Source organism: Stegostoma tigrinum, chromosome 4, assembly GCF_030684315.1.
Source record: "Stegostoma tigrinum isolate sSteTig4 chromosome 4, sSteTig4.hap1, whole genome shotgun sequence".
Lineage (NCBI taxonomy): Eukaryota > Metazoa > Chordata > Chondrichthyes > Orectolobiformes > Stegostomatidae > Stegostoma > Stegostoma tigrinum.
In genome coordinates this window covers 120536020-120563319 of record NC_081357.1, presented here as the reverse complement: position 1 = coordinate 120563319, position 27300 = coordinate 120536020, and the positions used below count along the sequence as shown (strand labels likewise).

Here is a 27300-nt window from a genome sequence, read left to right as displayed (position 1 = left end):
CGTCATGTTGTTTATGGAACTTTTCTATATGCAAAATTGGCAGCTGAGATTTTAAGTGTAAGGTGCTTTTGGATGTCCTGAGATTGTGAAAGATGCTATTTCACATGCAAGAGTTTATTTCTTTGAAGTAATGCTTTGATTATAGGCTTAATTTACAAGTTTATTTCTGTTTGTATTTTACTTTGCATGTTTAGTTTTTTCCTGAGTTTGCTGAGATTAGCCATGCTGGACTTCTCATCTGATTCTGTCGCAAATCTCGCCATAGCTGACTCAGGTCCTCTAAGATCCCAGCAACTGTTCGGGTCATGGACCTTTCTTCAGATGATTCTTCAATGGTTCTGAAAGAAAAGTCATGAAATTTTGGGTGGGAATTTTACTTGCCCTGTCAACCAAAGAGTTGCTGGATGGCCCATCTCTGCTAATACTGGTTGCCACGTATCCATATAATATTACAAAGGCTTTCAAATTGCCTAAGATCAAGTCTGCTGCCCCCATTGGAAAGGATGTTTTGTCCTAGAGAGCTATCATACAGTCTGATTGGCTGGCAGCCCTCTGGTCACGTTGTGTCTGGTAATCTGATACTCATCAATGCGACTACAGTCAATTCATAAAGAAGGTGTGGTTATGGATTTCCCCCACGTCAGGATTGTTCAGGGTATTGGTGGGGCTCAGCTGGCAGGCCCAAGGGACAGGAATGGGTACAAGAGGCCGAGTGTGGAAAGGTAAAGGAGGGTATGACCATGTTGGGAAGTTGAGAATGGGATCCTCCAAAGGATCCTGAAAAAAGGTTCTCGCCCAGCGCCTTCCCCATCCTGCACCTCACTTGCCACTGGCCTTTGCAGTAAAAGTTGCTATGGATCAGTCTTCTCCTGCCATGGGTAATATAATAACAGGACAGTATGTAAACATTTGTTCACTGACCAACTTTCTCTCTTCTCAGATACTGGAGGACTTTCTGAGGAGTTCCAAGATTTTCTGTTTTTATTTCGTATTTCTAGCATCTACAGTATTTTGTCTTTCAGTTACTGACTCTCTGTATCTTACTCTGCTGCCAGTCTTACCATCGGTGAGGATTAGCCGCTAGTGCTTTCGGTTTAATGGGACTATTTTTAACTTCTGCACAAACATCTTGATGGCTGATTGTAATTTTATTTCATATAAACTTCTTGATTTTTACCATGACTTATACATTGTTTCTTGCAAAACATGCCATGAGACAATTGTACATTTTTATTATATACTCGTCAGCATTTTTCTTCTTGGTGGTTCCATTTTATTTTTGAAATCATGGCTTCCCATCATCTGTAACATGAACCTGAAGAATATGGTTATTTGTTTTTAAACTGGTGATAATCATAGAAACTGTTCAAATCGTGTATTGTAATCTTACTGTGAGAAGCAACTAGAATAAATGATCATTCTGTATGAAAGATATTTAATGTGAAATGTTTTAACTCTATAATTTTACTTTCAGTTTTTAAACTGAATTCACAGCTGCAGTTATTAAATGTTCTACGTTATTTAATGTTCATTTAAACTATGTGTTCCATTTTAATCAGGTTGCTGGGATGGGTAATCTGCTTAAGGTCCTAACCAGGGAGATTGAAAACTATCCACATTTTTTCCTGGATTTTGAAAGTAAGTTGCAGTACTGGGCAGAATGAACACTATAAGCCTAAGCTTCAGCTGTTTGAAATCAAATCCTTCTCACAAAATGTGGTTGAGGAGCAAAATACTTATGGAAATTATTCACTTCTACCAACAGAGCAGTTTCCCTTCAGTAGCTTTTAATATTTGCCATATAGTGCATCTATCTCTTCCCTTTTTTTCTCTTTCAGGAACCAAATGGGGAATCTGCTAAAAGTTCTCACTTGCACAGAGTTTGATCAAGGGCCAAATTTTTTTCTTGACTTTGAAAGTGAGAATAGATTCTTGCTTGGCTTTTATCATAAAACCAATCTGCATGTGCCTGTAGAATAGAGAAATTGGGGTGTGAAAGGAACTAAAATGGTGTATATTTGGGTGTCTGCAATACTACAACTTCCCTAAATCTGTTCAAACATTATGCAATTTTTCCATTATCAGTTGGCACTGCAACCAAGAACAACAATAGAGTTTGCAATTGTAAAAGAACCCAAAACACCAAGTTAGTGAACATGTTATGATGGTTACGGTCATTTGATCTGGCAAATTAATCTCACGCTCTGTACTGCTGAAAAAACCAAACAAAACACTTAGCACTTCAGTTGTATCCAATTAAAAATACCTTCTTTACACTAAAGTTAGAAAATTTTCCCCCATGTTTGGACATGATTTTAAACAGTTTAAACAACTAACTAAATAGCTTGCACGACAATAGATTCTAGAGTAAATCAAAATGTTGTTATTTGCTCACAATGTATTGTTTATTAAGCACTCTTCTCTTTGGATTAACCTAACTTATTTTCTGAAATTATGTACATTTTAAATTAACATGAAGAATTTTATTTAGAAAAGCATAGTTCTCAGATCACTGCAGCGCATAAATGGTTTGTTGTTGTACGTAAGACAAATGTTTAAGATCATTTAGGTAGTGGTAGTGACATTTTGTTCCTTGCATGCCCCTTGGATGGTACTTGGATGACATTATGCTATGCATGATTCTTCACCGGAATTTCTAATTCTGTTGAGTTAATTTCTTAGAATATGCCCATTTTAAAGAAATCTCAGTGTGGAAAAATGTATTCAACAATGAGGCTTGCCATTTGAATCTGCTACTCTTCACCATTTACCGTTGTATAATTTATTTATTTATTTATTTAAGGAATTTAATTGAAGCAACATGAAAACTTTCAATGAGATATAAAATATAGTTTCTAATCACCCAGCAAACATAGTTTTGTTGTTTCTAAGTCTCTAATTTCATTAGGTTTGAATATTAAAATTTAGATTTCTATCATTTTTTTCCACTCTGATTTTATGAACCTGGTGATTATTACATATTCATGCATGATTTTAATAAGCTGGTGTTCTTTTAGTTGGCTACAGTGTACGATGGGGGTATTGGCCAGAATTACTCTCAGCATATATGGCTTTATGCTGTATGTAATATAGAGGGTTATTTTAATTATCCTTTTGATAGGATAATGCACTGCTTAGAAATGTACATAATTACAGGAATCTAGTTGTTGTGTACTAACCCAATTTGGTGCATGATGTGTTGAAGTTGTATTTGCTTATATATTGCTTATCTACTTGTAAATCAAGCCCATGGGAGCTTTGATGCACTTTACTCCTCTCTGAGGCAATTCTAGCTTAAAGACCAATTTCTTCCAATGTTTCCAAAACTGATCTTTTTTAAAAAAAACTCCATTCCATGTAACGTTTGCTCAAACTAAATAAAGGATAGCAAAAACAATGCTGTGAAATTGCTTACAAAGGTCTTCCTGCCTACTGCTCAGCACAGTGTAGGTTCTAGTTAAACTTTATTAATTTAGCTTCTTATACATCATAAATGATATAAAATCAGTTATTTAAATATATTTACATATAGTAATAGTAGAATTGTCATAATTTGACTACTCCTTCAAATCTGTTGTTTTAATTGATTATGGGTTACAAAATGAAAATGAATACATTAAGACAACATTGAAGAATTTGCAGAGAACTTGATAACTTTATGTAGATTAATGGCAAGTTATTGATCACTTTGCTTTTTATTTGCCGAGTTGGAAAATGAGGAATACAGGTTCAGAAAAATATGATAACTCGGTTAAGTGAAAGATATAGAAGGAGAAATGGCTGTTGGATTTGATGATGATTCTAAGGCACACATGAAGTATGTGTTATGTAGACTATACCCAAGGAATAGGGGGGTGAGTGGCCACACAGTAGTGAAAGAGGGTTTTTAACAAACTAGCATAAGAGGAGTTTTGTATCAGTTGCAATAATATTATCTTGTACTAGAAATTGAAATTGATGGGAAGTGTTGTAGTGGATGTGCCATTTATTTCCTTGTCTCACCTACTAAAATAAAAGTTCAACTGTTCTATCAAAACTGCAGTAAGTCAAAGTTAACAATGTAATTAATGATATTTTGCAGTTAAAATAACTAAAGTTGAAAATTACAGATCTAAATGCAGAAGCTTTTTTTGAAACTTTAATTAAAACTAACACTATTAAATGAATTAAGTTATTGCTGTATTTGTATTCAGTTATGTACTGTACTGTATTAGAACCTGCAGACAGCTTAAATCTGACAGTTTAAAATGGAATCCAACATATTTCCTGAATATTTCCTTCGTGCTATGTCTGCCATTGTTCTGAAAACCTTCTGCTTTGAACATGTTAGGAAGTGATGTAGCATTCATGGGCTATAAAAAGTGTTCTAAGAATTTTCAAGAGGCTTGGCCATGATTATTTATGGTAAATAATTCTGGTAATTTACAATCTTTCTTAGCTTTGTGTAATGGTGATAAAAATGAAAGATTATTCAGGTGTGATTTGTGACAACACAATGCTGGCAGGTTATTTCTGCAGAATTGACTGCCCTAAGCGAGCTGGGCATGTGCAGGGGAAAATATAATCCTAAATACTTCATCATCATATGAATTATTTTGTATTAACTTGTACACCACTGGTATTCTTTTTCACTAGTGTGAATTGTTAATAACAAGGTTAAAATAATTAGCACTATTCATGGCCCCCATTCCTTTGTTAGTGTTTCAAACTGAAAATTCCTGAAACTATCCTGCATATAATAAGCTTAAGAAAAAGTTGCTGTTAGCTTTCAGTTGAGAAAAAATCTAAATTATATGAGCTAGTTACCTCTTATGACAAGAGTTTATGGTAAAATTTCAGGTAGTCATTGATGACTGTAACACAAGTCATGCCATTTAAACATCCCGCAGAATTCAATCTAGTAAAAGCATAACTAAAATTATTACTTACTTCTGGTACATGTTGACTTGGATCTTTCTGCCCGATTCTAATGTGAAGATGTGGTATTTAATTATTTAAAGTTTTATTATTTTGAGATGAATTGAAATAAAAATTTTAGAATTCATGCTGCAAATAGAGAGTATTTACACATTTTCTTTAAAAACTTAAAAGGAATAAATTCAGATGTCTGATGACAGCTAATGCCATTGGTTGAACAGAAGTCCTATCGTACAGTTCAATGGTCTGAACCTAGAGAAGAAATTATCGTCCAGCAGGTTTATTTGAAAATACAAGCTTTCAGAGTCTTTCTCCTTCCACATCCTTAAATCTAGGGGGAAAAACTTTATCTGTTTAATGCATATGAATGAAGAAATGAAATATAAAAGCCTATCTTGGCTCTTCAGAACATTGATATCAATAACTAGCATTAGTCAAAATTCATGAGAGGTAGTATTGACTTAATACAACATCGCAAGAAACCGATCATTTATATTATTTGAATTTACTCATTAACTGAAAGTTGCGGAAAGACAGATTTGCAATTGCTTATTCAAAATATATAAGATAGAAACATTTAAAATTAGCAAGCAGCTATATATACTATTCTTGTACTAAGCACATGCTGCAGCATAATAGCATTCAATTTTAAAATAAAAAATCGATGAAGTATTCATCTTGAAATCAGACTTTTTCTTCCTCTTTATAAATTCACCTTAGTGTCAAACTAAATATGTAAGAATCTTGGTTCTTTTCACCATTGAATCTTGTCATATTTGTGTAGACGCACAACCTACAGATGGAGAGCGGGAGATTTGGAACCAAGTGAATGCTGTACTGCAGGATTCTGAAAGCATTTTGACAGAGCTGCAAGCTTATAAGGGAGCTGGACAAGAGATAAGAGATGTATGCCAGTAACATTCATTCATTTACAAGTGTTGATTTAATTTTAAAAATGAATGTGTAGAGTGTTAATGTTATTTTGAATTCTGTAAAAACAAATTGTACCATTCTGTATTTATTAGAAATATGTGCATAATTTATTAGACTGAGTTGTCATTTTATTTGACTCCTTTTAGAAAGCTAGGCAATCTTTTTAACCATACTCGTCATAGAATATGAAAGATCTAAAGTACTATGGCTCTGCAGTGAGATCTGATTAGAATCTATTATTATTAATGTACACTTTGGAGTACTTCAGTACTTAAAGATGGCAGTGCTAATCTGAAGGATTTCATATATAATCTAATGCTTTATACTGACCCAAACTGAATATAGGGAATAAGATACCTATATTGCCCGATTTTTCAGCTTAATAACAAAAGTTAAATTAATATTGGCAAGAGATAATGGGAACTGCAGATGCTGGAGATTCCAAGATAACAAAATGTGAGGCTGGATGAACACAGCAGGCCAAGCAGCATCTCAGGAGCACCTGTGCTCCTGAGATGCTGCTTGGCCTGCTGTGTTCATCCAGCCTCACATTTTGTTATCTTAATATTGGCAATAAGCTTTCCATAGAACCAGCATTGTCATTTGGCATTTCAGTGTACACATTCAAAAATTCTAAGGTATGATGCCAGTGCGAAACATTTTGTTTTCTCCCAGGCAATTCAAAATCCCAGTGATGGCCAACTGCAGGACAGAGCATGGAGCTCAGTGTGCCCATTAGTTGGGAGACTTAAGAGGTTCTATGAATTCTCTATAAGATTGGGTAAGCTTTTAAACTTTCTTTTTTCCATTTTTGTGCAGAGAGAGTATAGAAGCTCGGTTACACTGTACCTACCTGATGTAACATAGAAAATCACATTTATAATTAGAATATGCTTTATTGTTATTTAGAGTCATACAGCATGCAGAACAGACCCTTCAGTCCATCTTGTCCATGCCAACCAAGTTTCCCAAACTAAACTAATCCCATCTGTCTGTGTGTCACACATATCCCTCTAAAGCCTTCCTATCCAAATATCTTTTAAAATGTTGCAACTGTACTTGCGTTTACTATTTCATTCCACATATGAACCACCTTCTGTGTGAAATGGTTGCCCTTCAGATCCACGAAAGCTTCCTCCTCTCACCTTAAAATTATGCCCTCTAGTTTTGCACTCTCCAAGCCTTTGGAAAAGACATTTGCTATTCACCTTATCTGTGCCCCTCACTATTTTATAAAACTTTACGAAGTCACCCCTCAACCTTCTATGCTCCAGGGAAAAATGTCCCAGCCTATTTTGATAACTCAAACCAAATCAGTTTCCAGCAACGTCCTGGTAAATCTTTTCTGAACCCTCTCCAATTTAATATTATCCTTCTTATTGCAAGGCAACCAGAACTGCATACAGTGCTCCAGAAAAGGTCTCACCGATGCCCTGTACAACCTCTATGTCTCAACTCCTACACTCAATGGTCTGAGCAATGAAGGCAAGGGTACTAAAACACCTTAAATCACCCTGTCCACCTGTGATGCAAATTTCAAAAAACTATGTACCTGAATGCCTACAACACTATCCAGCAGCCTACCATTAAATGTATAAGCCCTGCCCTTGTTTATTATGTGTACTGAAGTACAGAAATACAGTGGAAAGTTTTACAATGTCATCTCTTATGGTCCCATCTTCGGTACAAAGTACCAAGGTGCAAATCTTAGATACGAAAAGAGGAATAAAAATAAAAGTAGTTACATTATCTACAGTGATTTGTAGTATAATTTAGAAATATAACATAGTTAAAAGGATAGACATCACAGCCAATAAATAAATCACAAATAAACATTACATTGTAGTAGTTCAGCGCAGGCTTCCCACATGTGGTCTAACCACTTGCTCCAGACCCAAGTCTGAAAACTGTCCCCGCTCTGTTTCAAGCCTCCACTCTGCCCCATACCAGCTCTCAGCTGCTTCAAGGTAAGTTTTCTCCGGGACTTGACTCCCCACGCTGGCCTCTGCTCATGGAGTCACCTCCTGGACTTGCCAGCTGTCCCTTTCGCCTCCAGCGAAGTCCAAGTCAGAAGTTGGAAAAAAGATGCAGAAAAGGAGGAAACAAAGATTTTTTTAAAAAAAGAATGGATGGAGCAGAGGAGCTCCGGCTAGTTTATCTTACTCTGCCGCTATCTGTGTAGATTACTTTGCAGGTTTCCCATCAATGAGACATGTGCCATCAAACTCAATCCTGTAAAACAAACTAAGTAACAATAATTTTCATTAGATAGTCTGGAGCTCCCCTGAAAAGTGACTTTTTCGTGTAAACGCATTGGTAATGGTAAACAGCTGATGGCAGACACAATTGGATCAGGCTTTCTATCTTGCGCTTGTAAACAAATGTCTCAGCTCATCAAATAATTCATTTAACTTTGATATTGCAGGTCTGTGCAAGAGTTATTCCTGAAAGCAGAGAAGATCCTAACCAAATTAACAATTATATCGCACCAAATTTTCAAATGTGTAGCTGATTTGAAGTTGTGTTAGCGGTATGAAATGAATTAGTCTTATGTCCGTGCATTTGTTTGTTATTGCTAAACCTTTTGGATGTAAGTTTGCTCGCTGAGCTGGTAGGTTCGTTTTCAGACGTTTCGTCGCCATTCTAGGTAGCATCAGTGAGCCTCCAGTGAAGCGCTGGTGTTAGGTCCCCCTTTCTATTTATGTGTTTAGGTTTTGTTGGGTTGGTGAGGTCATTTCCTGTGTTGGTGATGTCATTTCCTGTTTCTTTTTCTCAGAGGGTGGTAGATGGGCTCCAAATCAATGGGTTTGTTGATGGAGTTTGTTGTTGGAATGCCCAGGCTTCTAGGAATTCTGGTGCGTGTCTCCGTTTGGCTTGTCCTGGGATGGATGTGTTGTCCCAATCAAAGTGGTGTCCTTCCTCATCTGTATGTAAGGATACGAGTGATAGTGGGTCATGTCTTTTTGTTGCTATTTGATGTTCATGTATCCTGGTGGCTAGCTTTGTAGTGTTTGTCACAGTTCTTGCAAGGTATTTTGTAAATGACATTTGTTTTGCTTGTTGTCTGTTTAGGGTCTTTTAAGTTCATTATCTGCTGTTTTAGTGTGTTGGTGGGTTTGTGGGCTACCCTGATGCCAAGAGGTCTGAGTAGTCTGGCAGTCATTTCGGAAATGTCTTTGATGTAGGGGTGTGTGGTTATGGTTTCTGAGCCCGTTTTGTCTGTTTGTTTGGGTTTGTTGCTGAGAAATCGGCGGACTGTGTTCATAGGGTACCCATTCTTTTTGAATACCCTGTATAGGTGATTTTCCTCTGCTCTTCGTAGTTCCTCTGTGCTGCAGTGTGTGGTGGCTCGTTGGAATAATGTTCTATTGCAGCTTCGTTTGTGGGTGTTGGGATGGTTGCTCCTGTAGTTCAGTATTTGGTCCGTATGTGTTGTTTTCCTGTAGACGCTGGTTTGAAGTTCCCCATTGGCTGTTCGCTCTACTGTGACATCGAGGAATGGCAGTTTGTTGTTGTTTTCCTCCTCTTTTGTGAATGTTATGCCAGTAAAGGGTATTATTGATGGTCTTGAAGGTTTCCTCTAATTTGTTTTGTTTAGTGATGACAAAGGTAATCAGACCCAAAGTTTGGGACAGATGGTTGGCAGAGCTGTTTGCTCGGGTCTCTGCATTACTGCCTCGGGTGTTCCATTGGTTTGTCTGTAGGTTTTGTTCTTGAAAGTGAAGTGGGTGGTAAGGCATAGGTCCACTAGCTTGATGATGTCCTTGCTGATGAGGTTAGTGGTATCTGGTGTATGTGTCTCAACACCCACAAACGAAGCTGCATTAGAACATTATTTCAACGAGCCACCACACACTGCAGCACAGAGGAACTACAAAGAGCAGAAGAAAATCACCTACACAGCATATTCAAAAAGGACGGGTACCCTATGAACACAGTCCGCCGAGTTCTCAGCAACAAACCCAAACAAACAGACAAAACGTGCCCAGAAACCATAACCACTCTCCCCTACATCAAAGACATCTCGGAAATGACTGCCAGACTACTCAGACGTCTTGGCATCATGGTAGCCCACAAACCCACCAACACACTAAAACAGTAGATAATGAACTTAAAAGACCCTAAAGAGACAACAAGCAAAACAAACGTCATTTACAAAATACCTTGCAAGAACTGTGACAAACACTACATTGGACAAACAGGCAGAAAGCTAGCCACCAGGATACATGAACATCAACTAGCCACAAAACGACAAGACCCACTATCACTCGTATCCTTACACACAGATGAGGAAGGACACCACTTTGATTGGGACAACACATCCATCCCAGGACAAGCCAAACAGAGACATGCACAAGAATTCCTAGAAGCATGGCATTCCAATAACAAACTCCATCAACAAACCCATTGATTTGGAGCCCATCTACCACCCTCTGAGAAAAAGAAACAGGAAATGACATCACCAACACAGGAAATGACCTCACCAACCCAACGAAACCTAAACACATAAATAGAAAGGGGGACCTAACACCAGCGCTTCAAAGGAGGCTCACTGTTGTTGTTACCTAGAATGGTGACGAAATGTCTGAAAACGAACCTTCCAGCTCAGTGAGCAAACTTACATCCAGAACCTCAACCTGAGCTACAAATCTTCTCAAAATTTGCTAATTGCTAAATCTGCTCAATTTGGATTCTTGATAGCCTGGTTTACTAACTGTGACAATTTTTGAGACTCACTCCATTTTGACTGCAAACTTTAACTTGTGGCGGGAAAATGCAAATTCCTTTTACTATGTGTTTTTGATTTGAACATACAGAGAAAGCGTTGCAGAGTCTTTTGGAATCTTTAACGTACCCACCTTATACGCCAACTCAACATCTGGAACGGGAACAAGCTCTGGCCAAACAGTTTGCTGAAATTCTGCATTTTACTCTCCGTTTTGATGAGCTTAAGGTTTGATATTCAAACTTGCCTGTGGTCTTTTAATAAAGTGCAAAATTTATTAAATTATAATATCCTGTTGTTTTCTGTCCTAGATGAAAAATCCAGCCATCCAGAATGACTTTAGCTATTACAGACGAACAATTAGTCGTAACAGAATTAATAATATGCATGTGAGTACAGTCTGTCAGAGACTAAAATGGAATTAGTGAAATAGGGTTTACGTAACTTTAAAACTAATCCATGCTCTTTTTATCCTGCTTGTATAGTTAGATGCTGAGAATGAAGTAAACAATGAAATGGCCAACAGAATGTCCTTATTTTACGCAGAAGCTACACCAATGTTAAAAACATTAAGTGATGCAACAACCAAATTTGTATCAGAGGTATGTGCACCAAATCAGGTACTGGTCTAATTTGTGATATAGTAATAATTGCCTTTTTGTTAGATCGTTACATAGAGCCCAGTTGAGCTAGCCAATAGGATACAAAATTGGTTTGAAAGTAGGAGACAAAGTGGTGGCAGACATTTACTTTTCGGAACGGAGGTTTGTGACCAGTGGTGTGCCACAAGGATTGGTACTGGGACCCACTGCTTTTCATTATTCGTATAAATGGTTTGGATGTGAATATAAGAGGTATGGTAGTAAGTTTGTAGATGACACCAAAATAGGTGATGTAGTCCACAGTCAAGACTGTCTGAGTACAATGGGATCTTGACCAGAAGGGCCAAGGAGTTGCAGATGGTGTTTAATTTAGATAAATCTGAAGCAGACCAGGACAGGACTTGTACAGTTAATGGTAGGGCAGTGGGGAGTGTTGCCAAACAATGAGACAAAGGGGTGTCGTGAATGGTTCCTTGAAAGTGAAGTCTCAGATAAACAAGATGGTGAGGAAGATGTTTGGCAAGATTAAGTTTATTGCTCAGAATATTGAGTATTGAGGCTGGGCTGTCATCTTGTGGCTGTATATGACATTGAATAGGCCACTTTTAGAAGCTCTTCTATAAGATGTTTTTACGCTTAAGAGGCTGCAGAAAAGCTTTACAAGGATGTTGTCAGGACTGGAGGGTTTGAGTTATCAGGAGAGGCTGAATCGGCTGGGGCTTTTTTCCCTGGATTGTTGGAGGCTGAGGGGGGTGACCTTTATAGAGGTTTATAAAATCATGAGGGGCATGGTTAGGGTAAATAGACAAGATCTGTTTGCTTGTTGGCAGGAATCCAAAACTAGAAGTAATAGGTTTAAGAGAGGAGGGGAAAGATTTAAAAAGGACCTGAGGAGTAACTTTTTCATGTAGAGTGGTGTGTACATGAAATGAATTGACAGAGGAAGTGGTAGAGGTAGGTAGCTTTACAACATTTAAAAGGCATCGGGATGGGTACATAAATAGGAAGGGTTTTGAGGGATATGGGCCAAAAGCTGGTAAATGGGACTAGGTCAGATTGGGATGTCTGTTTGGCACAGACAAGTTGGACCGAAGGGTCTGTTTCCCTTCTGTATGACTGACTCTATTACCTCACCTGAGTATTAACAGTACTGCTATTGTTCGGATGAGATAATGATTATAATTTTTTTGTACCATTAAAAGGAGCAGAAATTGGATTCTGCTTTTGAAGCAAATCCATAAAAACAACTGTGCATGAATTCCACATAACATTGAGGCACCTTGTGATTTTGGTGATGATAACTGCTCTCTACACTTAGACTTGTGTTGACTTGCAGGAGTCTTTATTGTCAAATACTCACAATTGGAGTTCGTGCATACAATAACGAATTGGCACTGCTAATTCGGTACTGGATCTCCTCATCAATGGTAGTCTTTAGAGATAAGTGGCTGCCAAGATATTGATACATTTTGAAATATTTCAGAATGTTTCCTTTAACATGTATGGGATGTGTAATATTTGGCTGACCAGGCGAGGGCTGAGATCAGTTTTATTTTGGCAACACTCATGGAATTGAAGAGATTGTTAACAATGTGCAGACCTTTTGGTGTGGGCAATGATACTGCACTACTTCCACAAACTGCAGTTCATAATGGCTGGGATATTTATTCTAGTTTTGACATGGAAGCAACCAAGAATAAAGTGATTTCCATTAATGCAGTATTTAATATTGACACTACAGGACAACTGACATCTGATAAGATGAATGACCCTTATCAGCTAGATTAGAAATAGTTTTAGCCTACCCCATTGCTTCAGTTAACCCCAGTTTGGATTTCGAAGGGGTCAGTTTCAGGATGTTCTACTCAAGCTCCTTGCAGTCATAGCACCAAGAAGCAGTTGTACGATTGGGACCTTGCTTCTTGGAATCCTCAGAGTCTTATGATTTGCTGAATTAAAAGCTTTGGTCAGGTTCATGAATGCAATGAAGAGTGTTGCAAACCAACATTTGTAAACTTTTTTAAAGTTTGTACCGTCTCCAAAGCTTCCCCATATTTTTGGGTAGTGTGGTGACCAGACTTGAAGGCAATATGCCAAAAGCTGTCTCACTAAAGTTCTATACAGCTGCAACATGACTTGCTGATTTTTATACTCTGCGTTGTGACCAACAGATGCAAGTCTGCAATGTGCCTTCCTGACCACCTTATCCACTTGTGTTCCCACTTTGATTGAACTGTGGACATGTATACCTACATCTCTCTATGTTGATACTCCTCTGCCATTTACTGTATACCTCCCTCCTGCATTAAATCTTCCAAAATGCATTTGCCTGGAATAAACTCTGTCTGCCATTTCTCCACCTCAGTCTCCAGCCTCTCTATATCCTGCTGTTTCCTCTAACAATCCACCTCACTATCCACAGCTCCTCCAGTCTTTGTCAACCACAAACTTACTAAATAGGCCATCTACATTCTCCTCCAAATCATTTGTACAAATTACAAATAACAGGGGCCCCAGCATTTGATCCCTGCGGAACACTACTGATCATAAATCTCCAGTCAGAAAACTACCCTTCCACCTCTACTGTCTGTCTTCTGTGACCAAGCCAGTTCTGCATCCATCTTATCAGCTTACTATGGATCCCATGTGACTTTGCCTTTATCACCCTTTTCAAAAGACTTGCTAAAGTCCATACAGACAACATCTATCACCCTGCCCTCATCGATCATCTTTGCCACTTCTTCAAAAGATTCAAACAAATTTGTGAGATCTAACATTCCTTACACAAAGCCTTACTGCCTATTGCCAATAAGCCCATTTTTTTTCCAAATGTAGGTAAATCCTATCCCTAAAAATAATTTCCAATAATTTCCTTACCACTGATGTAAAGCTCACTGACCTGTAATTTCCTTGATTATTCCTTTCATCCTTCTTAAACAAAGGAATAATATTGCTTGTCCTCTGGTCCTCTGAGATCTCTCCTGTGACTTAATGGGGTACAAAGATTTTATACAAGCCTCCAGCAATTTCCTCAGTTGCCTTCCCTCACATTCTGGAATAGAGTTCATCAGATCCTAGTGACTTGTCTACCTTAATGCCCCAGAATGTCAACATATCGTTCTCAAGACTCACCATTCACCACGTCCTCCATTGTGAATACCAATGTAAAGTATGCCTTAATGATCTCACCACTTTCCTTAGCAACCCTCTTGCTCCTTATGTGTATAAACCACCTCAGGATTTCCCTTAATTCTGTTTGACAAAGACATTTCATGACCCCTTTTAGCCCTTCTAATTCCTTGTTTGTGTTCTTTCCTACTTTTTAATGTGTATTCTTTGAGGGCGCTGCCTGTCTTAATTTTCCTAAATCTTATTTATGCCTCCTCTTCCCCTTTGACTACACTGTCAATTTCTGTTGTCGTCCATGGCTCCTGAATTTTGCCATCCGTATCTTTTATTTTCACAAAAACATGCTGGTCCTGAACTGTAATCAACTTTTAAAAGATTCCCACCTGCCAGATGAGGATATACCCTCAAAACAACTACCCCTGATCTACAACCCCCAGTTCCTGCCTAATCTTGTGGTAGTTAGCCTTTCCTAAATTTAGTACTTTCCCCAAGGACTGGACCTTTCCTTATCCAAAAGCAACTTAAAACTTACAGAATTACAGTCAATGCTTCCAAAGTGCTCCCCACACTGAAATTTCAATCCACACAAATGCCAAGCAATGACCATCTCCAATAAAAGACTATTTAGCCACTGTCCATTGACATTCAATGTTGTTACCATCACTGAATACCCCACTATCAAAATCTTGGATGTTGCCATTGACCAGAAACTCAACTGGACTTGCCACATAAACACCGTAGCTACAAGAGCAGGTCAGAGGCTGGGAATGCTATGGTGAGTAACTCTCATTTTAATTCCCCAAAGCATGTCCATGGAATATTCCACATTTGCATGGATGGGTGCAGCTCCAACAACACTCAAGAGGTTTGACACCATCCAGGACAAAGCAGCCACTTGATTAACACCACATCCATAAATACCCATTCGTTTCACCACTGATGCTGAGTAGCAGCAGTGTGTGCTAACTACAAAATGCACTGCAGAAACTCACCAAAGATCCTTAGACAGAACTTTCTAAACCCACAATGACTTCCACCTAGAAGGACAAGGGCAACAGATACATGGGAACACAACCACCCATAAGTTCCCCTACAAGCCACTCACCATATCTATCGCCATTCCTTTATTGTAGCTGGGTCAAAATCCTGGAATTCCCTCCCTCATGACATTGTGGGTCAACCCACAGCAGGTGGACTAGAGTGGTTCCAGAAAGCAGCTCAGCACCACCTTCTCCAGGACAACTAGGGACAGCAGGAAACTCTGGCCAGCCAGCAATGCCCATGTCGTATGAGTAATATTTTTTTAAAGAAACAAGCGGGTGTGAGAAATTGCAGTGTCCCCTGAAGAAAACCAGGTGACAGTATCTTGATTTCTGAAGGGTCAAGTTCCAAACCCACAAAAGCTTCTGCTGCTCTTTGTCAGACCTAGTTCCATCTGAGTCTTGGACCATTTCAAGAAGTACCGTCTTGGAGACTGACTGCATCTATTGTGAAGCTCTAAAATTATGTAGTGGACTTCTTCACATGTGCATGCTGCTGGTGCTACCTGCAGGAAGTGTTTATAGTACTTGCAGCCACTTAAATACTTTGTTCAACACATGCACCTGGGCCGAAGTAAAATGTGTCTCTCAAAACAAATAAGAATCAAAACAATGGTTAACTATAAGGGTTCAGTCTGACTGCACCTGGTTGAGAATGAAGTGTTTTGACTGCACCATTGTTGATAAAGTTATAGGGAAATCTCAGTTTCACAATGGTCAAAGAATATTACGTTTAATATTGTATCATATTCAGGTTTGTAGGCGGATTCTTATGTCTTAAATTATAATTGTTTTTACTTTTTCTGTTATAGAACAAGACCCTGCCTATAGAAAATACGACTGATTGTTTAAGTACAATGGCCAGTGTGTGCAAAGTTATGTTGGAAACACCGTAAGTATGATCCAGAAATTCACATTTTCACGTTATTGTGGCATCTATTGATCAGACTTCGGTGTGAGATTCTTACCTTGCCTAAATATCATCTTCCAAAAGGGACCTGATGGGCAGTGAGATGTACAATTCTGAATGTATGAAACAAAATAGTCAAAAGTGCTTGAATTATTCGAGCCTTTTTGTCTTTGTGCAAAAAGTATACTAATAATATTTGGGCTGTGGAGCTGTGGCAAAATGCACTGAATTATAGAAAAGCAGTCTGCCACAATGAATAAATCATACTCTTTAAAGTAGCAGTTAAAAAATTTATGCATCAAGCATGTCACAATTTTTTGATGGCCTCTGATGCTAAATATATGCTGGTCTCTGTTTCTTTTTCTATCACCTGCTAGTAATGATTATTTTTTTAGTTAACTAATCAGCATTATCTTGAAAACCAGAGACATTTGAAATGGTCTTCTGTATACCTCAAAACCCCACTTCCATTGATAATAATGAAAAGTACTGTAAATCATTTTATTAATCAATTTTGTAATAATTTATTTTAAGTGTATATTTTAAACTTCTACCTTTTAAACAGGGAGTACAAGAGCAGATTCACCAATGACGAAACTCTACTGTTCTGTATGAGAGTGATGGTGGGCGTCATTATACTGTATGATCATGTACACCCTGTGGGAGCATTCGCAAAAACATCAAAAATTGATGTAAGGAAATATATGTGGGAGAAAATAAGCATCATTATTGTGTTTAATAAGAATGAGAAATAAGGCTGTCTTGTTTCATTGGATTTAAAATACACTCTCATTTTAAGTGTTGATTTTTATTGCCATCAACTACCTTCTTTACCTTTGCTTGTAAAATTGCAAAGTGCTGAATTGCATCCTATGCGAAGTATTGACCATATCCCTGCTTCACGTTCTCTATTTTCATGATCATCCTCCCGAGTCTCGAAGCCAGTTTCTTTCATGGTCTATATTTAAATATATAGATTAAGAAAAACAGATACGTTTATGACATTTTAGAAATTTCCTTATCGACTCATGTTGAGGTTTTGAGGGTCTTGTGGACAGGATGAAGAGGCTGGGGTTTCACTTTAGGAAACATTCTTGAGACTGAGAGTGGTTGAGTAAGGAGCTGTAAACATCTAATGTTCCACTCTAAATAAGTATTAGATTGACTAGATATTGGCTCCAGGAATATCTTTTACCAACTGGCTTTCTGGATTCTGACACATTAGACAGCCATATCATGTAACTGGATTCTTATGAGGTTATTCAATGGTATTTTTGCTCATGATATCTAACAGATTTACCAGATAGAGACATTACGTTAGTGTGAAGCAGCATGAAATATACTTAGGGGACTTCTTTTTATGCTACACTTGCTATACGTTGGTTTTGATTTGTCGACTCATTTGATAAATTTACAATAAAGATTATTCGCCGACATTCAGATCATTAAATAGAAATCCAGGTCATTAACAGCAAATGACTGATTCCAACTGAAGATTCATATGAACTCTGAGCTTCACTTTATGACATTTTAATGTGTTTTTAATAGGGTGCATTTGATTTGAAACAAATTCTTTGAAGAGATGGATGCTTTAAACCGCCCATTTAAAAACCACAACAGGACATTATGCTAAAATGTACCACCACTCTAACGAGATAATAATACTGTAAAATTTCAATAGAAAAAATAACAAATGTTTGTATTACCGAAACTTAACCATTGCTTATGTTGTTTCTCAGATGAAAGGATGCATAAAAGTTCTGAAAGAGCAGCCACCAAACAATGTGGAAGGTCTTCTGAATGCACTCAGGTAAGATTTGTTTCTTTTTTCCAAACCAGATTCTTTTAAGAATTAATATTATGAGACACACGTAAAATTTCTCACTGCAAATTGAGTGCAGCCTGCTTTATCTTCAGTTGCTTTGTAGCTCATATCTAATGATCTTATACCTAATGTCTAGCTGGCTGCATACAGTTTTAGCCTTGAGGTATGAAAATAATCTTCCATTGTATTTAGTAAACACTGATACTTGATTTTCACTGGATAAATGTATACCTGTAAGTAAATTAACTGTTCATTCCAAAGTCTTGCATCCAATGAAATTCCATGGCAGAACCTAACCTACCTTTGAATATAATCTTAAAATTGTTTGTGCTTTACATTCTAGCTTAATATATTTGAACTGCTCAGAGTGTTTGAGAGTGACTGCTTCCATTTCATTTCTCTTTTCTGATACATTGTATCTAAAGGGCTCTCTTGTGTATTACCTGTGGTTATTAACATACTGGGGAAAGCTTTGTACGGCCATGTTATGCATTTCGGTGAAGGTAAAGTTGAGGAGTGGCCTATTGGTTACATGGTACATCACCGTTTGAGAAGTAATGATCAACTTGCAGATAGCAGGATGTACATTGCTGGATGAGCTAGTATTTGCTTGAAAGGATATGGCCTCATACTTGTCCAGCAGTTAGTGATATTCCAAAGCACGTTTCTCATATAGGGCTTGAGGCTACTCGAAGACTAAGACGTCTGGATTTCACTCATGCTATGTTGAGAAATGCAATGAACGTTGTAGGACAGGCAAACTGAGAACTTCCACCCAAATTAAGAAACAGGTTTCCAATACACACCAGTTTTAGATATAGTGTAGTCTTAACTTTTGCCAAAATTTTATGCTTTACAAGGTGAATTGAGCATGTTTTTAATTCAAGTCTCTGAGTAACATTGTCCACACAGGTACTACGAATGCTTGGTATCATTTACTTGGGTAGAAAAGTTACTATTTTCCCTACTCTGAGTAATTCACTCAAGCAGTGGGCAAGTTAGCCAACTGTGGCCAGCAAAGCAAGTTAAGTAATGTATAAGATTAAGAAAAGGTCTGCACAGTTGCCAGGGATGGAACTAATTCTGAGGACTGGGAGGTGTTGCCCATGAAGGAATACGCAAACCTTTTATTAGGTGTTCTTCCCTTGTTTGACAGATAAAAGGCTTTAATTTAAGGCTTTAATCAGAATTGAATTTTTTAAAAACCCTTCTTTATTTCAACTCTTTAAGTACCAATACTTAATATAAAACCTACATTCATTGCAACATTTACTTCTTATTTTATCTAACTTCAATTTTAACACACTTCATTTAACTTCCCTTTAATTTAATTCATCTTAAACCCTGACTCTAACTTTAACTCCATAAGTTTGGCTTGAATCAAATATTAGCTGATGCGAGTGAAGAGGCAATCTTTGTACTGAGTGTAGATCTCACCTCATGGTTCTTCACTTCCTCTGAAGATAACTTTAGGATACATACTTCTCAAGTGCTGGTCACAGAGCCTCCTCCTGAGAAAATCTTTTGTTCTGCTTACTTCAAAATATGCTTGATTTCCAGAGTATTCTCTGGAGTTCAGCCAATGAATTGATCAAATCCTGATCACATTGTTCAATCCCTGCCAATGGAATTTACTGGCAAACAACTCAAATGTTTACAACCAAATTGTAAACAGCTACATTCCATACTGCATTTCAGGTTGTATAGTGCCAGCGTTTCTAGAGACACCACAACACTTGCCTTATTTGGTCAACACAGGAAACTGCAGTTTAACTGAGGTTAGAGTTTAAACTAGCTCAACCAAAATTCCCAACGTGCTTGATAATAGCTCTTAACCAGCCTAGTAGCCATTTCTATTGGTGGCAACCTGACCACAGAGGATTTTAAAATACAGCAAAGGAAGACCTAGAAACTGATAAAGGGAGAACAGAATATGAATGTAAACTCTCAAAAAAAACATGAAAATGGGCAGTGAAAGCTTCCACAGATGCATACAAATGAAATGTTTGACTAAGACAAATGTGGCTGCATTCCAGGCAGAGTCAAGAATTTATAATGAGGAAATGTGAAATAGGATGAATTTAGCTTCTCTGCTATCTCCATGAGCCATGTCCTCATCACTGAACATCACAATATTAGTTCCAAGATTATCACTATTGTTTCCTAGACTGATCAGCGTCTTCTATACTTTATCTGTACTAAATTATATATAATGTATGATTATGTACAATGGATGATAAAAGAAATATCCCAGAATTAGAAATTTAAGGGACTTGAGAGAATTATGAAAGTTACTATTAGTAAGAAGATTGCATCGGAGGAATAATGGGTCTGAAGGACAATAAGTCCTTTAGACCTGAGGATTTACATACCAGGGTGTTGAAAGAGAGAACTAATGTATCCACCACTCTTATAGCTAACATCTTCCTAAATTCTGGAATGGATCCTGCAGATTGGAAAATCACTGCTTTGCATCATTGTAAATGTCGCCCCAGTATGTAGGAAGGCAGGGAGGAAGCGAGAAAACAAAGAGCCATAGACCTGTTGGCCTTGCCAACAGCAGTTGTAACAAAATATTGCAAACTATTTTTAAAAGGTATAATAAATGGACACTTGGTTAATTATGGTCTAGTTCGGCATTGTCAGCATGAACTTGTGAATGGAAAATTGTATCTGAACCTGTCAGAGATTTTTGATTTTAAAATAATTTACAAAGGGGAGTTAATGGACATAATGCACTCGGATTATCAGAAGTGTTTTAACAAGTTCCGTATATGAGTTTGGTCAGCAAATGTAAAGAACTTGAGATATGAGTTAATGTATTGGCATGAATATAAGCTAGCAGGCAGAAGACAGTAGGATGAAATAGGTCATCCTGACACTAGCAGATGGTAACAAATAGAGTACCACATGCATCATGCCATAGACCGGTTAACCTGACATCGGTGGTGAGCAAGTTGTTGGAGGGAATCCTAAGGGACAGGATTTACATGCATTTGGAAAGGCAAGGACTGACTAGGGATAGTTAACATGGCTTTGTGCATGGGAAATCGTGTCTCTCGAACTTGAGTGAGTTTTTTTTTGAAGTAACAAAGAGGATTGATGAGGGCAGAGTTGAGGACGTAATCTATATGGACTTTGGTAAGGCGTTCGACAAGGTTCTTCATGGTAGACTGCTTAGTGAGGTTAGATCGCACTACACACAGGGAGAACCAGCTATTTGGATACAGAATCTTGAAGGTAGAAGACAGGGTAGTGGTGGAGGGTTGCTTTTCAGACTGGAAGCCTATAAATAATGGTGTGCCACAAGGATCAGTGCTGGGCCCACTGCTTGTCATTTATGTAAATGATTTGGATGTGAACGTAGGAGGTATATTTAGTACATTTGCAGATGACACCAAAATTGAAGGTGTAGGGGACAGCAAAGAAGGTTACCTCAGAGTACAACGGGATCTGGATCAGATGGACCAATGGGCCAAGGAGTTTAATTTAGATAAATGTGAAGTGCTGCATTTTGGAAAGGCAAATCAGGGCAGGACTAATACAGTTAATGGTAAGGTCCTGGGGTACGTTGCTAAACAAGAGACCTTGGAGTGCAAGTTCGTGGTTCCTTGAAAGTGGAGTCGCAGGCGAATAGGATAGCGAAGGAGGTCTTTGGTATGCTTGCTTTTATCGGTTAGTGCATTGAGTATAGGAGATCGGAGGTCATGTTGCGGCTGTGCAGGACATTGGCTAGGCCGCTTTTGGAGTACTGTGTGCGATTCTGGCTTCCTTGCTGTAGGAACGATGTTGTAAAACTTGAAATGGTTCAGAAAAGATTTACAAGGATGTTGTCAGGGTTGGAGGGTTTGAGCCATAGGGAAAGGCTGAATAGATAGGAGCTATTTCCCCTGGAAAGTCAGAGGTTGACGGGTGACCATAAAGAGGTTCATAAAATCATGAGGGGCATGGATAGGGAAAATAGACAAGGTCTTTTCCCCAGGGTGGGGGAGTCCAAAACTAAAGGGCATAGTTTTAAGGTGGTTTCCAGAGAATTTGACATTTAGTGAGTGGGCAAGACCATGGCAAATGGAATCTAATCTGAAAATGTGTGAGGTCATCCACTTTGGTAGGAGGAACACATGGGGATTAGAAAGCATAGATACACAAAAGTGCCTGGGAATTCTCATCAGTCGGTCACTGAAATCTAACATGCAGATGCAGCAAGCATTTAGGAAGGCATATGGTATGTTAGCCTTCATCACAAGAGAAGTACTGGACTGGTGAAGTCTTGCTTCAGTTGCATAATACCTTGGTTAAATGGCATCAGAAGTACTGTATAAAGTGTTTGTCCCCTTATCTTAAGGATGGTATTGCTACAGAGGTAGTGCAATAAGCATTTACCAGACTTCTACCGGGATAACGGGACTGTCCTATGAAGGGGTATTGGGGAATCTAAGCCTCTATTCTCTAGAATTTTGAAGAGTGACAGGTAAAAGCTATAAAATATCTTCAGGGATAGACAGGATGGGTGCGTATAAAACATTTGCTGCAGCTGGGGAATTTAGACCCAAAAGATATAATTTCAAACTAAGGAAGAAGCCACATAGGTTGGCGATGAACTTCTGAATACCAGTGAGAAAAATATATGTGGGCATAGTTTGGAGAAAAGGCATTGATTGCTCATGATTGTATTGAATGACACAGCAGGTTCGGTGGGCTAAATTGACTATTCCCACTCCTATGTCCCCATTAAAGATGGAGGTGGTCTCTTCATCCAAATGCAAGTTGAAGCCCTAAAGTGATCAATTTAAGGCCATTTTCAGCAAGATGAGGAAGAGATCCCCTCTGCCATGGGGGGAGATCCTTGGTAAAAACTGGCAGAGAGGAATCCCTTCCTGATTGGCCACTCTTATGACCCAAGAAAGAGGTTCCAGCAAGGACAGCACTTGTGAAGGCAACACCTGCTCTCGCCACTGGCTCCCTGGCTACCTCTCTCAGTGACACTGCTGGCACTGAAGAGCAGCCAACCCTCTGACCAGCAGTTCCTAGGTAATCTGTAACCCTAAGGGCTGCGAGTTTTGACGCCTGGCCATTTGTCACATAATGGCAACAAACGGGTCACTGCTCCTAGAAATGCTAAGACGAGGTTGACCGCAGCTTTCTGACCTACTGAAAGGCCACCATCACCTTCCTCAAATTCAGCATGTAAAATACAGGACAGAATTCCCAGCAGTTTGCTTTTAACAGTGTTTCTTAGTTTCTACAAGTTGAGGGGTAATCTTTATTGAGGCATTCAAACTCACAAAGGGTTACACTTCTGTTAGGCTGGGGTATATTGAAGGCTTAAAGCAAAGGCAAATTGAGGTACAGATCAGCCATTCTTTGATGGTCTGGTGGAACCAGTTTGAGGGCCCTCTCTCCCTATTTTATTTCAGAATCCTCTCCCCATCCCCCTTTTCTGATGAAGGGTCTAGGCCCGAAACATCAACTTGTGTGCTCCTAAGATGCTGCTTGGCCTGCTGTGTTCATCCAGCCTCACACTTTGTTATCTCGGCTTCTCCAGCATCTGCAGTTCCCATTATCTCTGAACACATTAAAGGAAATTGTTTTTTGACCAAAGGTGTTTGTATCTATTCACGTTAATTAAATCTAAGAGGACCCTACTGAATTGTTTAAAAACTGCTGTCTTGCATGTGTGGTACAGTACTGCCTGTAGGAAAGGAGAAAGAGCTACATTTTAAGAATTGGCATTTACACCACAACACCCCAAAGATACCCTGACAAAAGTAATAATTAAAAGTCTTAGCATGCAGCAATAGTTTTGCTTACTGTGGTTGATTAATCTCTTCAATAATAAGTGTATACTATTAAATAATTTTTAGGTACACCACAAGACACCTGAATGATGAATCAGCATCCAAACAGATTCGAACCATGCTTCAGGTTCAGTAACTCCTTGGGCAAGAGGATCTCTGTCCTGACCTCAGAAGATGTACATGTTTACATAATTTAATACAAGTTGGTGTTAATACTTATTTGTCTTATTTACCATACCCATTCCCTCCTCATCACTTAACATATGAAGAAAAACCTTTATAATAAAACCCATGAATGGCATTTTTTTTAATTTTTACATAGCATAATATGAAGCATACCTGCAGCCTTATATTTGATGTTGCAAAGTGCAGTTTGGTTTTGGCAGAATTGATGTTACAATGCTATTTTGCTCCAGTATGAATTTCTCTATATTGCTATAAAGATCCAGTACATCTGCAAATCCTACTGTAAATTTTGCTAGTGTTTTAGTGTGTTAGCATTCAGGGAACCAGTTCTTACTATGACAAAGAACAACACACAAGCTTGCTGATTTTTCAAGTCGTCCTACACATGTTTGGCCAGTCAGCTACTATGGGCATAGATCATTGAAATCTGCACCTTGTTCCATCTGGTGCTCATATTTGGTTGGAAACATGCTTTTGAACTTTGAAGAGATAACGTCTCTTTTACTAGCCTGCAGCAATGAATTTAAGAATCACTTTTACACTCCGGGTTTATCTGTCATTTTAAAAAAATGAACAGACTATGAAATGTTTAAAATAAAAGCCCATAAGATTAAAAAGCCATACCATTTTAACTGCACGATTTCTGTGCTAGCATTTTAAAGCAGACCATTAATGGAATACAGTCAATTTTCTTCTCTGAGCTTCACAACATGAACATGAAAATAAGATTATATGTCTAGTCTGGACTTAATTTGCCAGGTTGTGCATTTTACATTTATATGCACTTTCAGTTAAAAGAAGGGGGAATACTACATACTGGCAAGAAGATCGGTATGCCGATAAGCAATAGGCACAAGGTCGCATGCTGTTAGTTGAATGTAATTGCAGTCATTGCTGAGCATGTACTACAGACTGATAAATCAATCAATCCAAATTTTGTTACGTAAGAGTGTTACGCTGCAAAGTAATAATAAAAACCATTTTAATGATTGAGGGCAAATGTTAAACCTGAAATGATATCTGCAAAATATAGCTTAGGGAAGCAAACTGAACAGAAAGGAGAACAAATGAAAAACATTTAAGGAAAATTATATAGGCCTATAAGAAGAGGGTATGTTTCTTTAACGTCTTCATTGATGTAAAACTATATTTCTATTTCAACGTATTTTTTATACAAGCAATAAAATTTCACGTGATGCATTCTATGAATGAAGTGCGCATAAATTAAGCGCAATTTAATATGAATTCTAACAAAATATATCACACCTGTATTCTGCAAGTAGGGGATATGTCACAATAATGCACATAAATAATATTTGTTTCCATAATATGGTTGAATGAATAATCCACAATTGCTGAAGTTTTGAATAGTCAGCATCATGAGTGAAAGTATAAATTATAGTACATGCGTGCCAACAATGTATTCTTTTTACACCACAGATTTACCATTGTTAATTTTTAAGAAAAAAATTATCTCAGTAGGGTAGCAATGGTAGTAGGATTTTCTAAAGCTGCCTTCTGGTCATGCAAGCTGGCCCTAATCTCCTTGAAGAGATGACTAGCCAGTGTCATGAACTGAGGAAAATGTCCTTAGGGCAAATACTGATTTTCCTCTTCAAACATTATATTTTACTTGCTTGTTATACATTTGAGATTCTACTCAGCGACCCTTTGTCCTTCTGGATATCCTGATTTTAAAAATGTGAGGAAACTTAAAGCTCGCAGGTTTGATTTTTATTGGCAATCAGAATGCTCACATTACTATTTTGAAGTATTATCTATTTATATGAAGCCTCTCCATTACATGTGGAGTATTTTACAGACTATAAGGTTGGAGTTAATTGAGTATTAAATTTTACAAAATTTTTACTTTTTAAAAAATGCAACTTGAAAACCTGAGTTAAAAATCTAGGATTGGTCAGTTATTTCCATGGCAATGTTTTTATTTGGGGAAAACAGCGTTGTGTTGACTCGATCGAGAATGATTGATTGTGTAGTAGGTCCAACCCTTGCAATTAATGTTGTGCGCCTGTGGAAAAGTGAAAATATTTTCTTGGATTGTCAGCAACACCACTAGTACAAGTTAATACTTCCATAAATAGCCTACAGAATTCAGTGACAAAGTGGCCAGCAAGGGGGTTAAATCTGATTGCATCCACTTGGAACATCACATTAGGTGCCTTGAGAGATCAGCCACAACAATTTAATACAATTGAATATTGTGTCCGATTTGAGCCAGGTGAATCTGCTGCCGCACTGTAAAAGATTATGAAGAACCCAATCATGTTGTATTTTTTTAAAGTATATTGACTTGGGTTGAATTGCATTATCAAATTCAAGAACATCCTTTTCACACAGGTAACAAAAATCACACACAAAACTGTAGAATCTCAATTCCATTACTAATGGAACATAACCATCATAGCATTTCTTTTGCATTGCAGCCTTTCTCTAAAGTTGCCAAGATGAGAGCACAGTAGTAGAAAGTCAGCAACTTTTGTGAATACTTGATCATCACATCATTAGCATTAATTTATAAGTTTCAGAGGATTTATTTGGCAAAATTCTGTTTGTAAACAGTATTTTGAATGCAGTGGAAAATGAAAATATGGCTTAAATGCATTCTCCAAAGAGTAATATTTGCCACTTTAAAATATGTTTAAAGCTGGTTTAAAGATCAGGCCTTTTAAATGGTGGCATGACACTTCAGTTCCATTGTACTAAAACAGTATTCATCCTATGTGAGATTTGCTATTTTATTCCACTGAGTTATTGTTGCAGTTTAATATGAGTAATAAAAGCTTTGATATTGTTTGTGATACATTGTATATTGCTCTGTATTTTGAATTCTAACTTAAACTGGATTAAAAATGATGAAAAATCAATTGGCCTGATACTGCAATTATTTGTTAAAGCAATGTTAATGGAAGCATCATACTGGATGGTAGTTCTTCAAAAGATATTACCGTGCAGGGAAATTTGCTCAATCAGAATCTAACCAACATAATAAAATACTAATTCTGACAAAGTGAATATTTTAAACTCTTCCTATGGACTTTTTACTTGCAAAGATAATGACCACATTTTAGGTGAAACCAGGTATTTGCTTTTCTTTTTGTTATACATGCGTGAAGTAAAAATGAAACCATGGTGTGCATTTGTTCCTCAATAAACAAATAAGTGATCAGTATTATTTGTATGGCACAAAAGAAATATTGGTGGTTGGTGTTCTAA

General features: G+C 37.8%; 1 protein-coding gene and 1 long non-coding RNA gene across 5 annotated transcripts in view; one reads left to right on the top strand and one right to left on the bottom strand.

The window, feature by feature from the left end:
- The window catches only part of LOC125452818 (CYFIP-related Rac1 interactor A), a 182748-nt gene extending 155810 nt beyond the window's left edge, over window positions 1–26938 (top strand). For 3 of the 4 annotated variants that reach the window (XM_048531704.2, XM_059645623.1, XM_048531705.2), the window contains exons 3-12: window positions 1560–1638; window positions 5702–5823; window positions 6526–6631; window positions 10668–10804; window positions 10888–10965; window positions 11062–11178; window positions 16160–16239; window positions 16823–16949; window positions 17997–18067; window positions 23947–26937. In XM_048531704.2, coding sequence (XP_048387661.1) covers window positions 1569–1638; window positions 5702–5823; window positions 6526–6631; window positions 10668–10804; window positions 10888–10965; window positions 11062–11178; window positions 16160–16239; window positions 16823–16949; window positions 17997–18067; window positions 23947–24016 — 978 coding nt within the window. In that variant the 5' untranslated portion in view covers window positions 1560–1568 and the 3' untranslated portion in view covers window positions 24017–26937. Of the gene's footprint in view, window positions 1–1559; window positions 1639–1838; window positions 1919–5701; window positions 5824–6525; window positions 6632–10667; window positions 10805–10887; window positions 10966–11061; window positions 11179–16159; window positions 16240–16822; window positions 16950–17996; window positions 18068–23946 lie in introns of all 4 variants that reach the window. The other variant, XM_048531703.2, reaches the window with a different exon arrangement.
- LOC125452819 (uncharacterized) lies at window positions 152–5807 on the bottom strand. The gene is made up of 3 exons (XR_007247603.2): window positions 5633–5807; window positions 4930–4966; window positions 152–338 (listed from the first exon to the last, which is right to left on the bottom strand). It is a non-coding gene; the product is annotated as an uncharacterized LOC125452819 (long non-coding RNA).
- Window positions 26939–27300: the final 362 nt, after the last annotated feature.